The sequence below is a fragment of the Benincasa hispida genome, chromosome 1 (assembly GCF_027475165.1).
Source record: "Benincasa hispida cultivar pf3 chromosome 1, pf3_genome.v1.1, whole genome shotgun sequence".
In the NCBI taxonomy this organism is placed as follows: domain Eukaryota; kingdom Viridiplantae; phylum Streptophyta; class Magnoliopsida; order Cucurbitales; family Cucurbitaceae; genus Benincasa; species Benincasa hispida.
In genome coordinates, this window is record NC_143478.1 from 89,165,993 (window position 1) to 89,189,090 (window position 23,098).

The 23,098-nt window shown below is 31.3% G+C and overlaps 2 protein-coding genes across 3 annotated transcripts; one reads left to right on the forward strand and one right to left on the reverse strand.

Moving 5' to 3' along the window:
- The first annotated feature begins 5,102 nt into the window (after window positions 1-5,102).
- Window positions 5,103-10,045, forward strand: LOC120091617 (MAK16 protein-like protein). Of its 2 annotated transcripts, none has more exons than XM_039049805.2 (10): window positions 5,103-5,579; window positions 6,211-6,346; window positions 6,447-6,556; window positions 7,056-7,174; window positions 7,272-7,369; window positions 7,780-7,867; window positions 8,000-8,128; window positions 8,324-8,432; window positions 8,686-8,819; window positions 9,735-10,045. In XM_039049805.2, exons 2-10 carry the CDS (start codon window positions 6,285-6,287, stop codon window positions 9,777-9,779), a joined length of 894 nt encoding a protein of 297 aa, XP_038905733.1. In that variant the 5' UTR covers window positions 5,103-5,579; window positions 6,211-6,284; the 3' UTR covers window positions 9,780-10,045. The 2 variants fall into 2 exon arrangements, with proteins under 2 accessions (XP_038905733.1, XP_038905675.1); XM_039049747.2 differs by having other exon boundaries at window positions 5,136-5,579; window positions 8,324-8,441.
- A 3,557-nt stretch (window positions 10,046-13,602) lies between these two features.
- Window positions 13,603-14,549, reverse strand: LOC120090946 (uncharacterized). The gene has a single exon (XM_039048660.2). It carries the CDS (start codon window positions 14,390-14,392, stop codon window positions 13,682-13,684), a length of 711 nt encoding a protein of 236 aa, XP_038904588.2. The 5' UTR covers window positions 14,393-14,549; the 3' UTR covers window positions 13,603-13,681.
- Window positions 14,550-23,098: the final 8,549 nt, after the last annotated feature.

The window sequence follows — 23,098 nt, forward strand, 5'->3', positions numbered from 1 at the left end:
CTAAAATCTTGTTTTCAATTCAATTTGAAAACTTTCATACAATTTTATTTGAATTTTTGAACTTTCAAATAAGTTCTAAATAAAAATTCCTAGTTGGTTTTAACTACAAAGTTTTGGTGGAGTTTCAATTTAGTTTTAATTGAATTTTGCAAATGAATATTAATTTGGTCTTTAATTCAGTTTTTTTTTTAAATAAAACTGAATTCGACTTTTAACTTTGAAATTTTTAATTAGTTTCAACTTTCAATATAAGCTTTCCAAATTTCATTTTAATTTCAAATTGGAGTTTACAAACAGAACTCCAATATCAATATGAGTCAAGTCCTTCACTTTGTTTAAATGATTTTTTCCAAATTTGTTTCGATTTGAAGTTTCTAAAAAAGGAACATTCTAATGTCAATTTTAGTTTAATATTTTCATAAATAATTTTTAATCTTAATTCAAATTTATCTTTCAAATTTCAAGTTCAAGTTTAATTTCTAATATATTTTAAATTTGTTTTGATTTTAATTTTCTAAAAAAAAAATCAATTTGATTTAAATGTTTTTTTAATCATTTCAATTTGGAATTTCTAAAAACATTCTAAATTTCAATTTTGATTTGACTTTTTCATAAATGATTTTTTAACTCGATTTTAATTTGAAATTATCAAATGAATTTCAATTTTATTCCAAGTTGAATTTTATAAATAAAGTTTCAATTTGATTTTTATCTTGATTTATAAAATAATTTTCAATCTTCCCTTGAAAGACTTACCTACTCATAAGTATTAATTCATATTTTACTTCTAAATGTGAATCAATTCACATGAGACATTTTCTTAAATATCATGTTAATTCTATGACGGAGTATAGATCATCAAACGTCTCAAATGTTTAAGGTAAACATCAAAATGATAATAAAGTGATGGACATCTGTCCACTCACAAAGTACAACTCTACTTTATTCTTAAAGTTAGAATGTGATTTAGTGAGATATTATTTAAATTAAATTTTGATATTTATGTGTTAATTAAATGTTCATCTTCTAATTTGGAATTTTAAAATAAAAACAAAGTTGACAATGAGTTTTAAATAAAATTGATTATAAGCAATAGTTTTGTCTAGAGTGAGATACTTAAGTTGAACATAAGGGAACATCTCTACCTAGGAATGGTTCAATTAGTCATATTTTATTTAATCTCATTTTTTTTTTTTAATAAACATGTTGTAATAAAATCAATATTTTTTTACAAATAAGGACCATTTGTTTTATAAATTAAATTGGATAACAAAAATAAGATATTTTCAAATAGATGTTGTCGGGTGCTAATCCTTTCCCTACGGTCAACGACCACTGAACATAACTTCAGTTAAATAGACCACATTTTCTTCTTTTAAAATAGGTGACCAATCACACCCATAATGATTGTTGGCGACTCCAAATCTTTCTCCCTGACAGAGATCCTTAGGGAGGGACGTCAACCGCTCGCGTCGCACTGACATTGTGACAATATGAATACAATTTTCATCAAAGCTTAGTATGACGGTTCTTCTCAAAGTTCTCTTTTGTATCCATATACTGAGAGAATTTATATTTTAAGAATGCCAACCAGATAACAGCCACCTAAGTTTAAGCAACTTGATGGAAATGGTAATCCAAAGCATCATGTTATTCATTTCGTTGAAACATGTGAGAATACTAGTACACAATGAGACTTATTGGTCAAACCATTCATCTGTTTGTTGAAAGAAAATGCTTTTTACTGGTGGATCCCATTGAATTTCATTCGAAGGAGGAACCTCCCCTCCAAAATTTTAGTTCGTTGAAGTTTGAGTTAATTGATAGCGAGAACAACTCGAAAAAGACTTTTTAAATCACTTCTACAACACAAGATGAATAGTCAACATGTTTGAGCTCACTAACTCAGCAACAAAAAAGTGTACTCATTATCGACTACATAAAAATCGTTGGAAAGCCATAAGTTTGGATTGCAAAGACTGTCACATTGAACTATCTGATGTTGAGATGTGCATCCAAAGTTTTCAAGTGGTAATGTCCATTATTTGTGGGTTAGTGAAGAGTTCGTGCTATTTTGATTTGTGGTGATTTCATGGAGAAGAATTCTTACCAAAGATGATCTTCAAAGGTATGAACTCTTTTCTCCCAAAAGCATGTTGTAGATAATGTTCATCATGTATCTTCTGACTTTCAATGTTTTTTCATATTTTCAAAAACAGATTTCATTGGCACACACGTTCATGTGCTTCCACTGAGGAATTTGATTTCTTTAGAAGGTTCCTAAACGGTGAAGCCAAAACTCATCATATTGACCAATTCTACCAATGAAGAAAGCAGTCAAAGCCACGATAAAAATAAAAGCTTTTAAAATATAAATGTGACAAGCACCTTATTGTAAGAGCCTAAACTACATTGTACTCCTAGTCTGCATGAGCTTAAAAGATGAATGACAAAAAAAAAAAAAAAATCGTTATCACAAGAGCCTATACTCATGATGCTTGTGGCTCACATGAGCTTAAAAGATGAATGGCAAAGAAAACCATTATCACAAAAGCATAAACTGCATAGTGCTCCTAACTCACATGAACTTAAAAGGTGAATGGTTAAAAATAAATGAATAATAAACATAAAAAAATCTTATCACAATAGCCTAAACTGTACAATGTTTTTAGCTCACATAAGCTCATAAGGTGAGCCCAAAAAAATAAAAAAAACTCTCTTGGATTACGTTAGATCCCTACTCATTATAAGGGTACATAAGTAGTTTAAAGGAAATTTTAATTTCAGTCTAGTCGATGAAAAATATATATGAACCTTAAGTAAATGTGAAAAAAAAAAAAACTGGAATATATTCTAGTTTAGTATAGGGGTCCCATTAAAAAAAATATATATGGCGAATCCTAGGACCCAGCCATTTGTGTATCCCGTAAAAGAATCTGGAGGATACTAGGGATCCATCCATTTGTACATCCTATGAAAAATATTGTGGATCCTGGGGACTCAAACATTAGTACATGTGAAAATTTGAGCAAATCCTAAGGACTCAGTCATTTGTACATCCCGTAAGTGTTTCAAACTTAAATTTAAACTTAAAAAACGGCATTGGAGCTAAGGTTTTTGTGCAAATTTGTGTGTTTTGACAAAGTTATTGCAACATTTAATTTAGATTGGAGTCTAAATTGATGAAATTGAAAGTTTAAGGTCAAAATTGATAGAAAATGACAAGTTTTTTAGGAGTAAGAATTGATTTTTTTTAGTGATATGAACAACTTTAATGCATCACTTGGATATCTTATCTCTTTGAATAAACATAATTTTCTTTGACCTTAGTTTTCTTTAACCTCCATGCACACAATCTTAACCATTTCTTCGAGTGTCAAAGTGAGTTTAACTGGACCATCTTTTGAAGATATTAATGGTAGTGTATATATGAGATCAATTAATTGAATTGCTAGATTTTTGTAAACAACATAAAATTTCAAACATAGAGAGCTTTTGTAGATAAAGAAATAACTCATATATTATTTTTATGTAAGGCAGGAGAATACATTTTTTTTCAATAAGGTTCAAATCCAACTAAGCACCAACCAAGCCCAAGACCATAACACTTGAAGACGCTATAAATAGAAGAGTCTTCTTCATTTGAGGGGTCAAAAATAACGCTTAAAGAGAATTCTCTCAACAATCAGAACACTCGCTAACTCTGGAAGCTGACCACATATGAAAACTAAAATCATTTGAAGATACAAACATTCTTTCACATGAAGACTAAAGTTCTTTGGAGATACAAACATATTGTCTAGATTGATTTCAATCAACTGAAGTCCTTTGGAGATATAAACATTCTTGCAAGATTGACTTCAACTTCAAGAACATCACGTGCTCCAGTTCCTCAAAGTCAAGTGTACATATTCAACCGAGAGAGAATTAGAGGATTAAGTACTAGAGATCGAACTACATTCACATCAAATCTACATAAACATAAGTTCAACTTTAGGAACCACATTTTTCCAGAAACATCGAGGGATAACATTAAACATAGCAAACATAATGGAAAAGAAATGAGAAAAAAAAATCTTCAGGTAGATAGAGCTTAAGAGAAAATGAGAGGAAAAGAACTCATGTTATTTCAAGTTTGAGGTGAAATGATATGAAAATTCAATAAAAATATGTGGTTTCTTGAAAATAAAGATTTTTTATGGTAAAGAAGAAGAAACTTTCCTTGCACTTCTTTTGAGCTAGTATAATTAATTGCTAAAAAAATCTCAGATTTTCAAAATTTTGATGGAAATATCGAAATATCAATGAAAATTTCGAAAAATTGGGAGACAATCAAAATTTTTCTTACCGAAATTTCGAGTCTATTGAAATCTCAAATTTTGAAATTTCGACCAAAATTTTCAAATATGATGTTAACATGGTGTGGCAGCATGCAAATACAGTGATTCTCGATGAGTTGATCAATAATTAGTCGGAGAACAAACACCTTATTTTTAACGCCTAAGAGCTAAGAATTTGAAAATACATCTTGTATTTGTGTAAAACTAAGTGGTTAATAAGTAGTTAGAATCAAGAGGAAGTATGAGTATCAATACACATATACAACTAGGTTGATTATATAATTTTCACTGTGTGATGATAAAATAAAATGTCGTCAAATTAATATTTTTAGTAAGTGAGCCAAATTTGGTTTGGACCTTATGCATTGGTTCAATAAATTGTCGAATCTAGCGTTATCGGTAGAGATGTCCATAGGACGGAATGAGGTCAAAGATGATTTCTGTCCCTGTCTTCACTACCCATTTTGTTTCTTGTCACCGTGAAATTTTCTATGGTAATCGGGGAGATTCCCTATAGGGAATCGCGGGAAACAGATTCCCAGAAAATTTCTCCCCATTTGGATTTCTTTAAAAAAAATAACTTAAATAACTACAATAATTTTTTTTACTTAAATAGTTAAATATATCACTCATATGTTACGGAGATCTATTAAAATTTTTAATTTTTATCATTTCTGAAAATCTAAATTTAAATATTATAACAATATATCTTAATCTCGCTTTAAATATATAGAAATATAATCTCTATCCCTGTCTTGATTTAGTTAATAGGAAAAAAAGATTTTCTCGCTCTCTCTGAGATCCCCTATGGAACTCCATCTTCATAGGCTAAATGGATATCTCTTGATATCGGCGGGTTCGGTTCAGGTTAAATAATGTTGAGAACCATTTGATTCGGCTCGGTTCGGTGTCTTACCCACCGATTTTTTTTTTCCTCTCCTCCGAACACAACACTCCTCAATTAAGACTTTTATTTTCATTTAAATTTATATTTTAACTACCCAAGCTCTCTTTTCCTAGACCTATTTTCGCGTTCTGACGGTCAGCCACCGCCCCCATTGCACCACGCCCCGCCGCCGCCGTTCCTGCCCGACGCCGTCTCAGCTCCTGCCGCCGCACGCTGCACTTTCAGCCTGCCGACGAAATTGTGGCCGACCCCTCCCTCCCACACTGAGCAATCAGAGTTACTTATCTCTGCCTTCTTCTCAGAAACACAGTGGTTCAGCCCCTAAACCCTAGGTGAGATCGCGCTGCCGCCACTCATCTTTCAGAACCCCGAGAGTTTGATTTTTTTCAATTTGGTTTCGTTAGTTAATGTTGGTTTATTATGTTCATGTACGGATTAGAAAATCAATATATATGTATTTTATATATATATATATATATATAATGTTTCTTTTTCAACTAATGTTCGCAGTCTATCCAAATCAATAAATAAAGAGAAGAAAAAAGTTTGAACACTCACCTGTAATTTTGCTGGTTGTAAGAAAAGCAAGAAACCTGTTTTTGAAGAGATTGAAATAATAGTTATTAGTTTAGAAAGACAGTAAGATACAATGCACAGTTAAAGTAGAAAGCTTACCTTGAGTTTGGGTGTTAGTTTGCTTAAATATAGAAGAGACAATTAAAGCATATGAACTCACTTGGAGTGACATTTGCATATGAACTGGTGTAGGTCTGATTTTTATTGAAAAATTCTCTCTTGTAGGGTTAAGTTGATTATAGGGTGGTGCTGAACGTAGTTTTCTCTTCAAGTTTATAGCCAAATCCCAACTATTTGGAATGTATTTTTTTTTCCCCAAAAAACCTAATCACAACTTATTTTAAATTCCTTGTATTCTTTTCTGATTTGAGATCTGTCCAACTTTAGGGTTCAAACAGGGGTAACTATTCCACTGAGAACAACCTTCATTCTCCATCGTTTCATAAGTTTCATAGTAAAAGATGCAGCACGACGAAGTAATATGGCAGGTCATCCGCCACAATCACTGCAGTTTCATGGCCAAGTGAGTTTTACTTGAGAGTAATTTCCAATTCTTATTTCAAAAGTGTTTTTTTTCCCGCTTTTCTCGTTCTAAATTTTGACTGCTTTTGATGCTTCTGTAGGATTACAACTGGGAAATTCTGTAGAAACCCTTACAATGTTACTGGGATATGTAATCGGAGTTCATGTCCTTTGGCTAACAGTCGCTATGCTACTATTCGTGACCATGATGGTATTTCCTGCTACTCCATATTTGCATTTTGGTCTCCTTGTGAATTGTTGATGCTCAGGTTTTATTCATAGAGCATGCTACTTGTATTGTTCAACAATTTCTCTTTTTTCGCACCCAGCGGCTGATAAAAAAAAGTTCTCTGTACTGTACCTCTATGGTGTTATTCTGAGAACAAATATATTGAGGAAGAAAAGTTTTGAATAATAAATTTACTGGCTTGTTCTTGCTCCATAATACCTACTTTTGTTTTTGCTGTCCTACAATTAATTTTGCTACAATATTTACCTCACCGGATGTTAAACGATGCAGTTTTCCCCCTCACATAGTTCCTCTTTTATAGAAAAATTTAATGCATGCTAATGAGTTGTTGGAAAGCTACTATTAGTTTGATACCTAACTATAACAAATCATTTGTCAATATTTCGTATCATCTACAGTTGAGAAATCACTAACAAAATGTTTTCATACAAATCGAAATATTATTCTATTGTTCTTGTAGGAGTTTTCTATCTTTATATGAAAACAATTGAAAGAGCTCATAAGCCAAATGAGTTGTGGGAAAGAGTTAAGTTGCCCAGAAATTATGAGAAGGCACTGGAAATTATAGATAAACATCTGGTAAGTAATCATCTTACTCAACTATGCCCTGTATCTTACTTTATGTGTTTGATTCTCTTTTATTAAGTCTTTAACCTATGTTTTATGCCCTTTACAGATGTATTGGCCTAAGATACTTGTACACAAGACAAAGCAACGATTGACTAAAATGACCCAAATGCGGATTCGAATGAGGAAGCTTGCTTTGAAAACAAGGTTCACTATTTTTTTGCACATTTCTTTGTTTTGGAAACGGAGGCTGTTGTTCTATCTATATTAATTCATCATGGGTATCCGATGACTTTTATTATGTAATCTCTTTTGCTTTCCTGATTCTGATTTAAGAAACAGCAAAATGAAAATGACTTTCAATTATTTTAAATTTTATAACTCTTTTGGTAATTGAAATTTTTTAATAAAGTATAGCAGCTTCAAAACCTCCAATATGATGGTCGTCGTGCATATGGAAGAATTGAAGTCTCTCTCGTTTCCTTGATCATATTTAATGCATCTAATCAGATGCATTAATGAGAAGCAGTCTTATATTATTGTTTATAACGTATATTTCATTGATATTGACTAACGTATATTTCATTTGACTATGTATCACTCTAATTGCCAAACAGGGAGAAAATAATGACAACACCCAGGAAGGAGATTAAAAGAGAAGCCAGGAGGGAGCAGAAGGCTGAGAAAGCAGCATTGTTGGATAAGGTTGAGTATTTGGGATATTCTTGATACTGAAACTAATGAAGTCTTTCTTCAACTCTTTGTTTCTACTTGAAATATTTTCCTTAAATGAGTAGTTAATTTAGGGAAGCCGTATCTGATATCTACTTTTTGCAGAGCATTGAAAAGGAACTACTGGAACGTCTTAAAAAAGGAGTGTATGGTGATATATACAACTATCCTGTCGAAGCATATAACGAAGTTCTTGAAATGGAAGAATTGCAGGCTGCCAGTGAAGAGGAGGAGGTAGTGTTGCAAAATCTTGAGTAGTACACTTGCCCTTCTCATTCATTGTATAGGAAGAGTCTGAGACTTGATGAATGATTTTACATTGCAGAGTCTGAGACTTGATGAATGATTTTACATTGCAGAGTCTGAGACTTGATGAATGATTCTACATTCCATCGTCTAATAACTTGTATTTTTGCTTGGAATAAGCAGGAACCTGAAATTGAATATGTTGAAGGGTATGAAGAATTAGAAGAAGAAGAAGATATGGAAGATTTTGGCGGTCTTGCAATCCATAATCCAGAAGCAGATGAAGATAGTGGTAATGCAGGTTTTAAATTAAGAAGAACAACTGATTTTGAGTTTTCAATCAATCTTTGCAGTATTTTTTTCTTTTCTTTTATTTATATCTTTTATTTTTATTAGAGATGTATTATCACCATCCATTTGGTTAATGTATACCTAGATCATGCAACACCAAAAATGAGGTTCTTTTTGTCCTGTCTAATATTATGTATAAATAAGAGGATTTCGTTTGATTTTATGAGATCTGAAGGTAAATGTTCTGGATTCAGATGGACTAGATGAAGACCTTGAAGACATAGACATTCCTCACAAGAGAGGAAAAAAGGAGTCTACTACTTCTTTGAGGAAGCTCGAGAAAGATGCCCGTGCCAAACTGAAGAAGAAAGCGAGGGTTATAGTTGAGGTAATAGTGATTTCCTTCCGTCATTTCAATAGTTTGTTGGCTAACTTGCATTCATTTTGCACATATTAAGTGGTGGTTTTGGGGACCCTGATAGGCAGGCCTCGGATAGTGAAGGTGTATGCTCATAGGCATAAGAAGAGAGGTGGAAAGGATTAAATACTGTTTTGATTTTAGGGAAGGTATCTTTTTGGCATTTATCTTGTGTTGCGTCTCTTGGGAGAATTGGAAGAGATAGGGAAGCTCTTGAATCCTTCCCTTGGTTGATAAATAAAATTGAGGCCAAGGCCTATAAGACCCACGGACTAATAGGGTAACTATTAGGATGAATTAAGACGGTCATTATGAGTAATTAGTTAGGAAAATTATTATGATGATTTAATAAATAGTGAGGCGGAAAGGATGGACATAGACATTGATTCAATTGGGTTTAAGTTTGAGTAATCTCAAGAGTGTGAGGGTCCAATTACCTTAAATTAGTAGTCCTTCACCTCGAATTACCAATATCATTTGGTTTGTTTCGGGTTGTATCAACTGACATCTTTTATGAACTTGTCTTTGTCTCGTATGGTTCGAAAATGGTGGATCCAGGAAACCATTTTTTTTTTTTTTCTTTCTTTTGGTCTCCCATTAATTAGAAAGCTATGTATATTTACTTTGTCATGTTATTTTTTGTGCATTTTGCGCACATTGCTATTCAAATGTACGATTGCTTGCCACACCATTACAATTTTTTTTTACCATTGAAGATAGGTTCTCTAACAATATGGTATGAACTGTTGTTTTTTAAAATATGAACTGGATCTTCACATTTGGAATTTGTTTTTGGGCACATTTTCTGAAATCAAACTATGATACCTGGTATGTGATTGTGCCACTTCCGTTTTTCTCATTGTTTGGCGGTTAATAACATGCTAGGTTGAGAATGAAGAAGCTGATGAGCGGCAAACAACAGTCCATTAGAATGTTCCTTGGCAGCAGGAGTTGTACAAGAGGAGGCTAAAGAGAGGTTCCAAGGAAAAGCCATTTTCCATTGTAATGAGACAAGTTGCGGGAGTGGTAAGAGTTTTGTTAATTAACAATTCAATTTTGCTGTCTCAAGAGGAAATGCATTCATTAGGTCCAAGGAAACACATACAGCATTTTCCTTCTCCGAGGGTTTACCTACCAGTCAAGGTTTCACAAATTAAGGCCTTTTTATTTATTATTATTATTATTATTATTTTCAATTTCTCATTTTTGTTTCGGTTATTGGAGCACACTTCAAATCCCATCCTCAAATTTTCATCGATACGCATGCTGTTGTATCTTTTGTCATAATTATGGAACTTGCATTGCAGATACAAAAATTCAAAAACTAGATAGATAGATAGATAGAATCAATCATGAAACATGCTCTGTTGGGATTGGCATTTCATGGCATTGTATTGTTAATAAAAGGTGCACCAGCCCTCCAGAAAATGACAGTCCTGGTTTTGAAAAATCTGATTTCTTGATACAATATAATGTTAAAAACCATACTGCTGCTGCTCCTCCTCTTAATAATAATATGAACTGCCATTTCTCAGTATTTTAGTTCTTAAATTTCCCTCAATCTTATGTAACATGAGTTGCAAACATAAGTTTGGAACAAAGGAGACATAATCATTGGTTTTTTTTTTTTTTATATAAATATTGTCCTTTGAGGTCCCTTCATATACCCATTTAAAAAATGTACTAGAGTAAAAATTGCAACATTTATTTAAAGGTTGAGGTGTGATTTCATAAAATCGAATGTTAGGATAAAAATTAACACAATCAATAAAATTATAAAAATGATTAAAGTTGAAATAACAATTGTGTTACTGAATCCTGCATGCCAGAAAAATTGAAAGGAAATTTGTGAAAGTAAATTTAGTTTAACGGTAATTGGCATGGAAGGTTTGATAAAAAAAAAAATATAAGAAAATTTGAAAATAAAATTATAGGTCATTAATTAGAGAGCATCAAATTTGATCCAGAACTTGCTAAGGTGTATAAAAATTTTTATTCTTAACTTTAATTTTATCAATTTGCACCTTAAAACTTTTGTTAATGTTGCATTTTTTTTATCTTAAATTTCATGGAGGGTTGGTAGTTTTTACCCTCTAATAAACTTTCATTTAAAAAGTCAAACTTTCATTTAAAAAATCATTGACTAGACATTTTTTTTAAGTCATTTTTAGTTGAACTTTTTTTAATAAAAACTATTTAAATTACATTTTGAAAAGTGTTTCAAAAGTTATTTCGAATAGTTATAAAATACTTTAATTTTATTTTAAAATGATTTATTTTTAAAATTAAACATTTGAAAATTTAATCTAAATACATGCTTAGTAAAAGTGTATCTATTGAGATTTGTGAGTCGTAAAAGATTTAATTTTGTGGAAAGTTGAATTTAGTTGAAATTAGGGACTTTTGAAAGATCCTAACTCTTTTCTTAATTTGGTGATAAATTAGCGAAAATTCAATCTGAGATAATTTTTGGTAAAATTGAAAATTCAAATTGATACAACAAATTTGAAGATACAAGATTGAGATCCCATTTAATAATCATTTGATTTTTTAAAAGTAAGTCTATAACATCATTTTCATCTATAATTTTTTTTTTTTTGCTTTATTATCTACTTTTTACTAATATTTTAAAAATTCAAGTCATGTTTTGAAAACTAAAAAAAAAATAGTTATTAAAATTTTGTATTTATTTTTGGAATCTAACTAAGAATTAAACTTTTACTTAAAAGATGTAAAATATGGTAAAAAATTGAGATAAAATAGACTTAATTTTTTAAAAACAGAAAACCAAGTAACTACCATGCCTAAGTTTTTCGCTATCAAATATAACCTTTTTTTAATTGTTTTTTTAAACAACTATAACTAATTGATTAGCCAACAACATATTGGTTAATTATAATCACAATCTAATCTTTGTTAGTTTCTGTTCTTATAATAATTTATGTTAAACTTGTTAACAAATTAAAAAAGAATCTGGTGGCAAAATCAATGTACATATTTTTTCTTTGGCTTTTGAGTGAGAACACCCCCCAACAGAATAGAAAACAATGGTCTTATATATATATATATTTCTATATTTGTTTATTTATTTCCATATTTAGTAAAAGCAAAATATCTTTTTTTCAAAAGAAAATTATTCATTTTGTTATTTATAAAGTGCTAACCGCTTTAAATACATCAAGAAAAAGTAGAAATTATATTCATGAAAAGTGAAAATTCGAATGTGATGGCTAAAACTAGAATTGCAATATTTGGTATGTAATAGTAATAATGAGATTCTTAAAATACAATTTACATTTTTAACTTTTTTTATTTACTACACAGAATTTGTCTGTATTTTTTTTAAAAAAATCAATTAATGGTATAGATTCAAATTTAATGTTTTAAAGTACTTAACGTGTTAGCTTATATCAACTTTAAGATCTAGAGATAATGGACGAATTTTAAGATCTAGAGAATGAGATAAGTTCTTTTGGACATGCAATGTAAACATTAAATTTAACAAAATTTAGTATGTGGATATTTCGATAAGTTAAGGTCCTATCTGATAATTATTTGATTTTTTATTTTTTAAAATTAAATTTATAAACATTGCTTCTTTCTCTTGATTTCGATCTTTTTTGGTTTTATTGTCAATATTTTGTTTTGGACTCACTAATGTGAGTATCCCTACGACTAAGGGTAGTGCACCATGGCATCCGGCTTCTTCTTGGGCGGATTTGTTTGGAGAATGTAGTACCACTTCATGTTTCTTAGTTTGCCCTCCACTTGTTGAGATGGATCGGGTGCGTCTGGTGATTTATATGATGATATTATTGATAAAGACAAAAGATTATGACAATATTCTTTTATGGGCCAATTCATTGATGGTCGTCTCCCCTTTTTTTATCCTATCCCATTTAATCAAAAGAAATTATTTATGGGTCGGTCATTTTCAATTTTCAAGTACTTGGTCCCATGATTAAGGTTTCGAAAATGAACTTTAGTATGTTAGAGATAATCCCCTATACTTAATGAGTAAAATCCATGTATTCTTCCCAAATTTACTTCATCTCGTCTTCTTTCATGTGATTTAGATTTTTCGTAATATTAGAGTATGATTTTTTTGTACCATATTGACATACTTTTAAAACTATGGTGAACACTAATATTTATTAAGTAATCACGATAAAAAAATAATATTCATATTTAAATTTGACATCGAATTATTAACAAGTTAAATCATGAAAAAAAAATCTAGTACTCCTATAGTAATAAATTTTCTTCTCTCATAAATAATTCTTACATGTTTTGAAATGTAATATGGGTGACCATTGGTAGAAGAAAACTTTCCTTAAATTACTACTATAGAGTAGTGAAATAAATTAAATAATTAGATTCCATGGTCTCAATTTATTGGTTGAATTCCATGTTAAATCACCCTTGTTTTTAATGATCTTAACTCATTCTTCACCACTACATTAAATTTAATCAAATATAGTCGTCAATTATGGTATCAAATTAAATTGAATCAAATATTAATTATCAAATGAAACTCAAAATTTGAAATTAATAAACTGAAAAAACAAATAGTTGATATGTGCAAAACTCGACTATCTCCCACCATTAAAAAAAATAATCAATTAAAAACAATAAAGAACCATCATTATATAATTCATTTATAATGAACCATTGGAATTTCGAAATAATTGCATTGAGAAAAAAGAGAGAGGCCTAAATTTAATTAATAGCATGCGAGGGAAGGGAAGAAAAATAAAATAAATAAATATATATATTGTTTAATTATAATAATTTTTGGGACGCGGAAAATTTTGAAATTCAATAAGAATAATTTAAAGATTCGGACTCCACAGACTCCACAAACGCGAATTTAAAAACCCCAACACGTCCGGCAGTACCTTCGTCCCCAAACCCTTCTCATGGTCCCCGCCGCCGCCTACCTCCTCCACCGGACCGCTCTCTTCGACTTCCTTCACCGGACTTCCTTCCGCTTCCACCGTGGGTCCACGCTCCGTCAATAACGGAACGTCGACGCACTCATCGGCAACCGGCGGCGGACATTGAATAACAGGCAGAGTCTTACCAGTTTCTTGGCGGCCGATTCTATCTCTTCTCTTGCCTCTGCCATTGTTCTTCTTCGGCTTCTCGCCGTTCGTCAAGTGATCTTCAAACGCCTCGATCGCTTGGTGGATTAGTTCGCGATTAGGAGAGGAGTCCCAGCGGCACCAGTAGGCAGTGTAGCAGTAGAAGCAATCGCAACTAAACATAGGAGTTTTGTGATAAGTAGTAGTAGTAACATTACCGTTTCCGCCATTGATTGAAGCTTTTCTAGTGGATTTCTTCCTAGAAACGCGAGTGGAAGTGAATGCGGAGGATTGGATGGACCTGGCGATCATGTAAGCCAGGACTTCGCGGTCGTCGAGAGAGAGGAGTGAAACTAGGGCCAAAATGGCGGTGGGAAGAAGCTTGAAGACTGAGGAGGAAGATGACGGCGGTGAGGACGACGGCGATGGGTGTATTTTACCTTTGTGCTTAATCTCCATTGGAGCTTTCAGGGAAGAATGAGGAGAAACAGAGAGCGATTCTATTTTCTTCTTCGATGCTTAAAAAGAAACTTCTCTTTATTATTATTATTATTATTATTTATTTATTTATTTATTTTGTTTTTTGGTTGGAAGATTTTACTCATAGAGAACTGACACGATTGGAGAGAGATATTACCGAGATTTTTATTTGTTTAATTACTTTTTAATTACTTGTGTAAAAAGTAATTTTTAGTTTTTTTTAATTACGGTAAATTTTAGATTAAATGTCAAATTTTAATTTATACCCCAAAATTTGGGGGTTTTATCGATTTAAACTTTGAACTATTAATTCTATCAATGTACATCTTAAATTTTTGGGTTTATAAATTTGAACCCTGAATTTTGGGAGTTGTATCAATTTAAACTTCAAACTAATAATTGTATCAATTTAAGCCCTAAACTTTCATAAATATATTATTTTAAATTCTAAATTTTTGTAATGGTATCAATTTACACATTTCTTCAGATTTATTTTTTTTCAAGCAAAATATTTAACTTTTTTCAAACAAACTTATGAAACATAATGAATGGTTTAAATTGATACATTAGTAAAAATTTAATTTAAATTGATACAACTATTAAAGTCTCAATGTTTAAATTGATAAAATTATTAGTTTGGAGTTTAAATTGATACAACCATTAAAGCTCCAATGTTTAAATTAATAAAATTATTAATTTGGGGTTTAAATTGATACAACTCACAAAGTTCGTGGTTTAATTTGATATAATTATTAATTTAGGGTTTAAATTAATACAACTTTTAAAGTTTAGTAGTATAAATTGATATTTGCCCTAAATTAAATTACATCATTGTATTTCAAAAAATTATATATTGTAAGTAGACCGTGTATATATGGGGAAAAAATTAGGTTGAAATATCGTTTTAGTCCTTATACTCAATTTTAAAATGTCGATGTCAATAGAAATATCACTAGTCTTAATTTTACGAAATTTTGATGGAAATATCGATAACATTTTGACTTAGATATTTATGGAAAAATTATAAAAACAAAAAAGTTCAAAAACTAAATTTAAATTAGTAAATAATTTTATGATTTTTAAACAACTCAACGTATCTATTATTCACATTACTTTACTGATTTACATTAGTGATATTTTGTTGTTTAATTATTATATTTCGTAAACTTTTCTACAATATAATGGAAATATCGAACCTATGGAAACGTAAAAATATAATACTATATCTATACTTTGAAATTTGTTCAATTTTAGTCTCTGTATTTTCAATTATTTTATTTTAGTCTCTATATTTTCAATAAATCTTAAATTTAGTCTCAATACTATTTTAGTGTTGATTTTTTTTTAAAAAAAAATTGTTACCTATAACATTTTTACTATAAATATTGAAAATATATTCACATATTTTATTTTCTTACATAAAGATTATCATTATCATTATCATTATTATTATTATTATTATTATTATTATTATTATTTTTGATCAATTTCGAAAAAATAAACTTTGAAAGATTAAATTTAAGATTTATTAAAAGTAGGGAATTAAAATGAGATAATTAAAAGTATAGGGTTAAAATTGAATAAACCTCATATGAGAATCAAAATAATAAAAAAATATTAATGCATAAATTTATATGAATTAAGAAAAATGTAAATCTACGGATATGGAAAGAAAGAAAAAGGGTGGCTACTTCGTGGAAGGAAATTTTAACCACAGTTTATTTAATATCTACTCTAGTAAAAAATATTATTAATTTTAATTATTGAACTTATACACTTTTTTTATTTTGATCTTTAACTACAACACATTCATTTATTTTAACCCAGTTTTTGTTTATTTAATTTCATTTATACAGAAAAATCGAAATCTATTTTGTTAATTTAATTTGATTAACAAATGTGTAGACGAACAATATTTTTTTAATTAAAAAGATTAGACTCCGTCTAGTAACCACTTTTTTTATTTTTTTATTTTTAAATTAAACCTACTTTTACCTCCAAATTTTTTTCTTTGTTATTGACTTTTCATCATTGGTTTAAAATTTGATAACTAAAAAAAAATAACTTTCAAAAAATTATTTTATTTTTGTAATTTGACTAAGTATTCAATAATTATATTTAAGAAAGATACAAATCATGGTAAAATGTGAATGCAATAAATTTAATTTTCAAAATAAAAAAGAAAAAACCAAACGTGAGCTTAATAATTTTAAAGTCACATATGGTAAAACAAATATTAGATTTTAAAAAGATTAAAACTTTTATTAAATAATTTGTAGAAAGCAACAACAAAAGTTAAAGTGTAAACTTAACGTAATTGATATGACTTTTCATCCTAAAAGATTAGAGGTTCGCTAACTCATTCCCACCATTGTTGTACTAAAAAAAGAGAGCAACAACAAAACAAATAACCTTCCCAAAGTTTGATAGTTTAAAGAAAATATTTGAAAATTAATTGACCAAAACAAAATAAGATGGAAATATAGATACAAAAATAAAATAAGATTTGAACGACATTAACTTTTACACGTCATTAGAAAATAGTAATAGAAAATAATAATAATAATAAACTATATTGGATTGTTACGATTACTGTAATTTTTTTTTTACTTATTACTCCAAGTAACATTAATGGAAACATTAAACGCTCAAACCCTATTGATATTAATAAATTGAGGACTCTATTAAAAATATTTCTTTAGTAACATAAACAAATATTTTAGTTGCTAACATATTTATATGTCAATTGAATTATATTTATTTTTACAATTCCATTGAAAGATTAAGAGGGTAACATTATATTTTTTAATTATTTTTTAGAGTTAATTTGTTTTTTTTCTCATCCAAAATAAAATATATAATTTTTTTCCCACTAGTTGGCCAACATAAATTATAGAGTAAGTTAGAAACTAGTCCAATTTTCAAAATGCAGAACCTTAATTTTTATAGTTTAAAGTTCAATACTACAATGGTAATCATCACAACCAATATTATTCATAATTAAAATCTAAGTCAAATTACAAGTTTAACTCTTTGAAGACATGTCTAATGAGACTCGAAATTTTAGAAATCGTTTAATAAATCTTTGAAATTTCAATTTTGTGTAAACATTTTGAATTGAGTCAGAACTTTTAATTTCATGGTTTGAACTGAATATATTCTTTCTCATTAGTAATGTTAGACATAAAACAAATTTTTCTGTCCAAACACGATCATAAACAATTTAGTGAATAATAAATTTGTGAACTTTGATGTGTCAATAACTTATTAGACACAAAAATTGAAGTTTTAGGATCTCATTAAATATAAAATTAAAAATTTAATGCCCTCTTAGAAATATTTTAAAGTTTAAGAACTAAATAGACATAAATTTATAGTTCACCGACGAATACTTTGAAAGTTGAGAAAATCAAATAAAGGTAATTTTAATAGCTTAGGGGCTCAAGGTTTGTAGGGTAGATATCGATGATAATGTCAAGATCTCAATTTTAGAGAAATTTCAATGAAAAATTAAAATCAATAAAATGTCATTTCGACAAATATTTATAAAAAAAAAAACAAACAAACAAACAAGAAACTTTAAATAATAAACTAGTAAATAAATATTTGACGTCTTTATACAAGTTAAAATATGTTATTGATATTACATTTACATTATTGATATTTTGTTGTTTATTTTTTTTATTATTTTAGATTTTGTTACAATATAATAAAAAATATTTAGGGACTTCTTACGTCAATATCAAACTCATATAAATATAAAAATATTGATAGAAATATCGACATATAGATGAAAATTTAATACTGTGAACTAAACTTGTAATAGAACCTATTTATTTGAATTATTAAAAATATTGATAAAATATAATAATCTTTGATTTCAATGATATAATATAAAGATAGATATTGTAGAGATGTTTGGCTACTAAATTTGGAATGTTTATATTTGTATTCCTTGTATAGAATGAATTTCATAAACATAGGTTTATACAGCCAAATTTAGTATCTATGATTTTTTTTCCCCACAAAAATCGAAAAACTTAATAATAAATTTAAGCGTAAAGTTTAAAATATGGGTTTCGATGAAAATATTGATAAAAATATCAATAAAATATCAATGTCTGAACTAGCTTTTAGCTGCTGAGAATTAATTTTGGTCTCTGATAGTTCCTTCTTAATAAAACATCAATATCGATTGACTGTGTTGACGTGGCATCAGTTGACCTCTTGACTTAGTCCACTCTATCACTATCTCCAACATCCCCCTCAAACTCGAGGGAAGTTCAATAACTCCGAGTTTGGATCGTAAACAAAAGAATTGCGAATAGGACAAAGGCTTTGTTAAGCAGTCGGCTAACTGATCATTTGTTGGCACATATCGAACTTCAAGATTACCCTTGAGTACTTAATCTCTCACAAAGTGTACATCTATCTCTATATGTTTTGTTTAGACATGAAAGACTGGATTTGCTACGAGGGCTCCTGCACTTATATTGTCACACCATAAAATCGGCCTGTTAGGAGACTTCATTTGCAGTTCATTAAGAAGTTGTTGTAACCATATGACTTCTGAAGATGCATGCGTAAGAGCTTTGTATTCTGATTCAGTGCTTGATCGAGCTATCGACGTTTGTTTCTTTGATGACCAAGAGATAAGATTGTTTCCAATAAACAAACAATAAGCAGCTACGGACTTTCTGTCATCGATATTTGATGCCCAATCAACATCGAAAAAAGCAGAGACATCAAGATCATTTCAAAGTTGAAAAAGTATTCCAAAATGTTAAGTGCCACTGATGTAACGGAGGACTCTCTTTGTGGCCTACCAATGAGCATTTGTGGGAGCTTTGAGGAATTGGTTGAGCTGATTGACTATATATGCTATGTCAGGCCGTGTGTGTGTTAAGTATTGAAGAGCTCCTATAGTACTACGATAAGTAAACGGATCTTGTAGTAAAGTACCTTCATTAGCAAGCAGTCTTTTGCCCAGAGTACATGGCATAGCAGCAAGTTTGAAATGTGTGAGTTCTAACTTATGCAACAAATCATCTACATATTTTGCTTGATTAAGTAAGAAGCCATATTCAAGATAGTGTACCTGAATCCCAAGAAAATAGTTTAGAGCCCCAAGATCTTTTAGGGCAAATGTCGAATCTAGAGCACGAACCAGACGTGAGATCATAGTAATGTTGTTCCCAGTTACAATAACATCATCAATATAGACTAAAAATAGCACAACTGATGGTCCAGAGTGGTAAATGAACAAGGAGGAATCAGATCTTGAGTTGTGAAATCCCTAGCTAGTAAGTGTAAGCCGTAGTGTGTTATTCCATGCCCTCGGTGCCTGTTTCAGTCCATATATCGCTTTATCTAATTTACAGACATAATCCGATCATGTGGTATCAACATATCCTGGTGGTTGGTTCATGTACACATCTTCATTCAGGTTGTCATTCAAAAACGCGTTGTTAAAATCCAACTGTCGAAGAGACCATCCTTTGTTACAGCTATATTGAGGATTACCCGAATAGTTGATGGCTTGACAACAGGACTGAAAGTTTCAAAAAATTCAACCCTAGGATGTTGAAGAAACCCTTTGGCAACTAACCTTGCCTTGTATTGTTGGATCGATCCATCTACATTCCTCTTTAGCCTAAAAATCCACTTGTTGCCCAGAACATTGTACTGCGGAGAGGGGAGAACCAGGTGCCAGGTCCGATTGGCCATTAAGGCTGAATATTCAACGTCCATGGCCTTCTTCCATTGTGGAGTAATAAAAGCATCCTTAACCCTAGTGGGTTGACGACCAATCTCTCTTGGTCTTAGTAATCCAAACTTTTGGCTTAAAAATTCCGGCCTTTCCTCTGGTAATCATGGGGTGAGATGGTACACTGCTTGATTCGTTTCTGTCAAGGGATGTAGGTCAGAGTTTAAGGGAGACGCGGGTTGTGAGGTCGAAGATGACTCTTGTGACTGATCCACAGATGGAGTAGATGGCACGTGTGTTAGAGTAGTGGTAGGCAAGTTTAAGATTGGGCTTAGGCTGTGGTCAGATGAAGAAAGAGATAATGGATCGGGTGAAGGAGAAGATAACGGATTAGGAAGTGGTGAAGGTTCGTTAGAGAGTTGATTTAGGGTAGTGGATCGATTGGACTGGGCCAAAGGACTGGGTAGGTTGTTAATTAATGGGTTAAGATTTAGTGTAATATGTGGTGGATTATTTAGGTTGGGCTTAAATGGACTGTGGGCTCATTAGTGGAATTTGGGGTACCAGAGGAGAAAAGAAACTCATTTTCATTAAAGACCACATGCCATGATATGAAGATTCGTCCATCAGGATCTACACATTTGTGTCCTTTATGAACTGGGCTTGGGCCCAAGTAGGTACATTTTTCTGAGTGAAATCCCAGTCTGTGGGCTTGATATAGTCTTAAACATGGATAACAGGCACATCCAAAATTTTTTAAGTTAGTGAGATCCAATTTCTTATCAAACAATACCTGCATTGGAGATTTTCCTTGTAAGACTGATGTTGGTAGCCCATTTATTAAATAAGCAGCTGTAACAAATGCATCCCACCAGAAGTGCAATGACATGGAAGCTTATGCTAGTAACGTTAGAGCCATTTCAACGATGTGCCTGTGCTTCCGTTCTGAGCAAAAGTGTAGGGGCAAGATTTTCTCAAAATAATCCCTAAGGAGATACACAACTAATGAATGCGATTATACTCCCCTCCATTATCTGACTATAACATCTTGATTGTCATGTTGAACTGATTTTTAATCAATTGTAGGAAATGTTTAAAAGCTTCCAACGTGTCTGATTTTTGTTTTAACTGATAGATCCATAGAAACCGGCTATGATCATCTATAACACATAGTAGCGATAACCATTAGTTGATGTAACGAGAGCAGGACCCCAAACATCTGTATGAATAAGATCAAACACTCGATCAGCACGAGAAGTAGAGTCAGAAAATGGTAATGCTTTGGATTTGCCCAGTTGACAGGAATCACAAAAATCACGTTCTTCATTAGATTTAACTTGCAGATTACATTCTCTAAGTAAGGAATTTAAAACTTTGGACGATGGATGACCCAACCGTCTATGCCAAACAACCTTTGATTCAACAACATTAACACTGGTTGATAACATTAACGCTGTTAAACCATTATTGTTCTCCATTGACTGTTGTGAAGCTACACCACCTCTCTTCGAAATATCCATAGGTTTCCCCACCATACCAATTAGTTTATAGAGACCATTGCTAAGAACTCCTTTCAGCAACATTCGACCCGTAAGCTTGTCCTTAACAACACAACAGACATCGTGAAATTCAACAAACACATGATTATCTTTAGCAAGTTTTGATATACTGACTAAGTTCTTTGCTATATCAGGCACACATAGCATATTACTTATAGTCACCATCAGTCAAACAAGAGTTTCCTACATGAGTAATTTGTAACCTATCACCATTACCTACTGTAACACTTTCTTTACCTCCATATTCAGCAGGGTTTGTAATGTTGTTGTAATTGGATGTGACATGATTTGTGGCACCACTGTCCACATACCAACTAGGATCAGTTACTATTTCAGGTGTAGCCAGGAATGGATTACTGTTTTGTGCTGCTACAAATGCAGATGGATTATTGCCTGGTGGATTAGAACCATTTCCATTTCCTCTGTTTTGATGCTGTTAAGGACTGAATTCCTTATTATACCTATGATAACACACATTAGCAAGATGTCCTATCTTTTTACATACCTGACACATAGGACGATTTCCACGGCCTCTTCCTCAGCCTCGAAAATTGTTTGAGCTTCCCTCTCCATTGTAGTTATTGTAGTTACCTCTTTGACCATTGAACTGTGGACGATTTGTTTGTTGATTGTTGCTTGGAACACTACTTTGATTGAGAAATTTTGCACCATTTGGAGATTTATTGAAGGCCACGTTCACAGATGCATTGTGACTAAATTGAACAGTTGTTTTGGAGCTGTTCTGATGTTCCAATCGTTTCTCAAAAGACAGGAGTTCTGACTGCATATCCAGCCACGAAATATCAGGTTTACTCTGAATGAAAACCACGACAGGGTTGTATTCTTCATCAAGGCCAAGTAGAACTTGCGACACTAAGGCTCTTGTAGTTACCGGACTTTCAGCCTGAGCCAAATTATTAGAGTGTAGCTTCATAATTTTAAATATTCACTCATTTTCGAGTTACTTTTGCTGGTTTGTTGAAACACTTGACGAAGATAGTCTTCCTCTGCTCTAGATTGGACTCCAAATAGACTATGAATAGCATCCCAGAATTCCTTAGCATTGTTGAATCCCATAAGTTGAACAACAACCTCTAATGTCATCGAATTATACAGCCAACCAAGTAAAAGTTGATCTTCTGTGATCCAGGCCTCATACTGAGGATTGACAACGTTAGCCACAGCAGAGCTGGATGCTCCTCCCGCAAGCTGCTGTGAATCGGGTTCAGTTGAGCTTACAGGGGTGGATTGCAGAGTGGATGGAGAAATAAAAATCTGAGGACAAGGTTCACCCTCCGTTAGGTGACCTTCCAATTTGTATCCACGTAGAATTGGGAGGGCTAGGGTTTTCCATAACATAAAATTTCCTCTCTCAAGTTTGATACTCGTGATCTGATTTAGTAGCTGATTCAGTGGAGG

Coding starts and splice junctions, on each gene's coding strand:
- LOC120091617 (XM_039049747.2), top strand. CDS start 6,285: ATGCAGCACGACGAAGTAATATGGCAGGTCATCCGCCACAATCACTGC. Junction 7,370..7,779: donor AAGCTTGCTTTGAAAACAAG/GTTCACTATTTT, acceptor ATTGCCAAACAG/GGAGAAAATAATGACAACAC. Junction 8,442..8,685: donor TGAAGATAGTGGTAATGCAG/GTTTTAAATTAA, acceptor TTCTGGATTCAG/ATGGACTAGATGAAGACCTT.
- LOC120090946 (XM_039048660.2), bottom strand. CDS start 14,392: ATGGAGATTAAGCACAAAGGTAAAATACACCCATCGCCGTCGTCCTCA.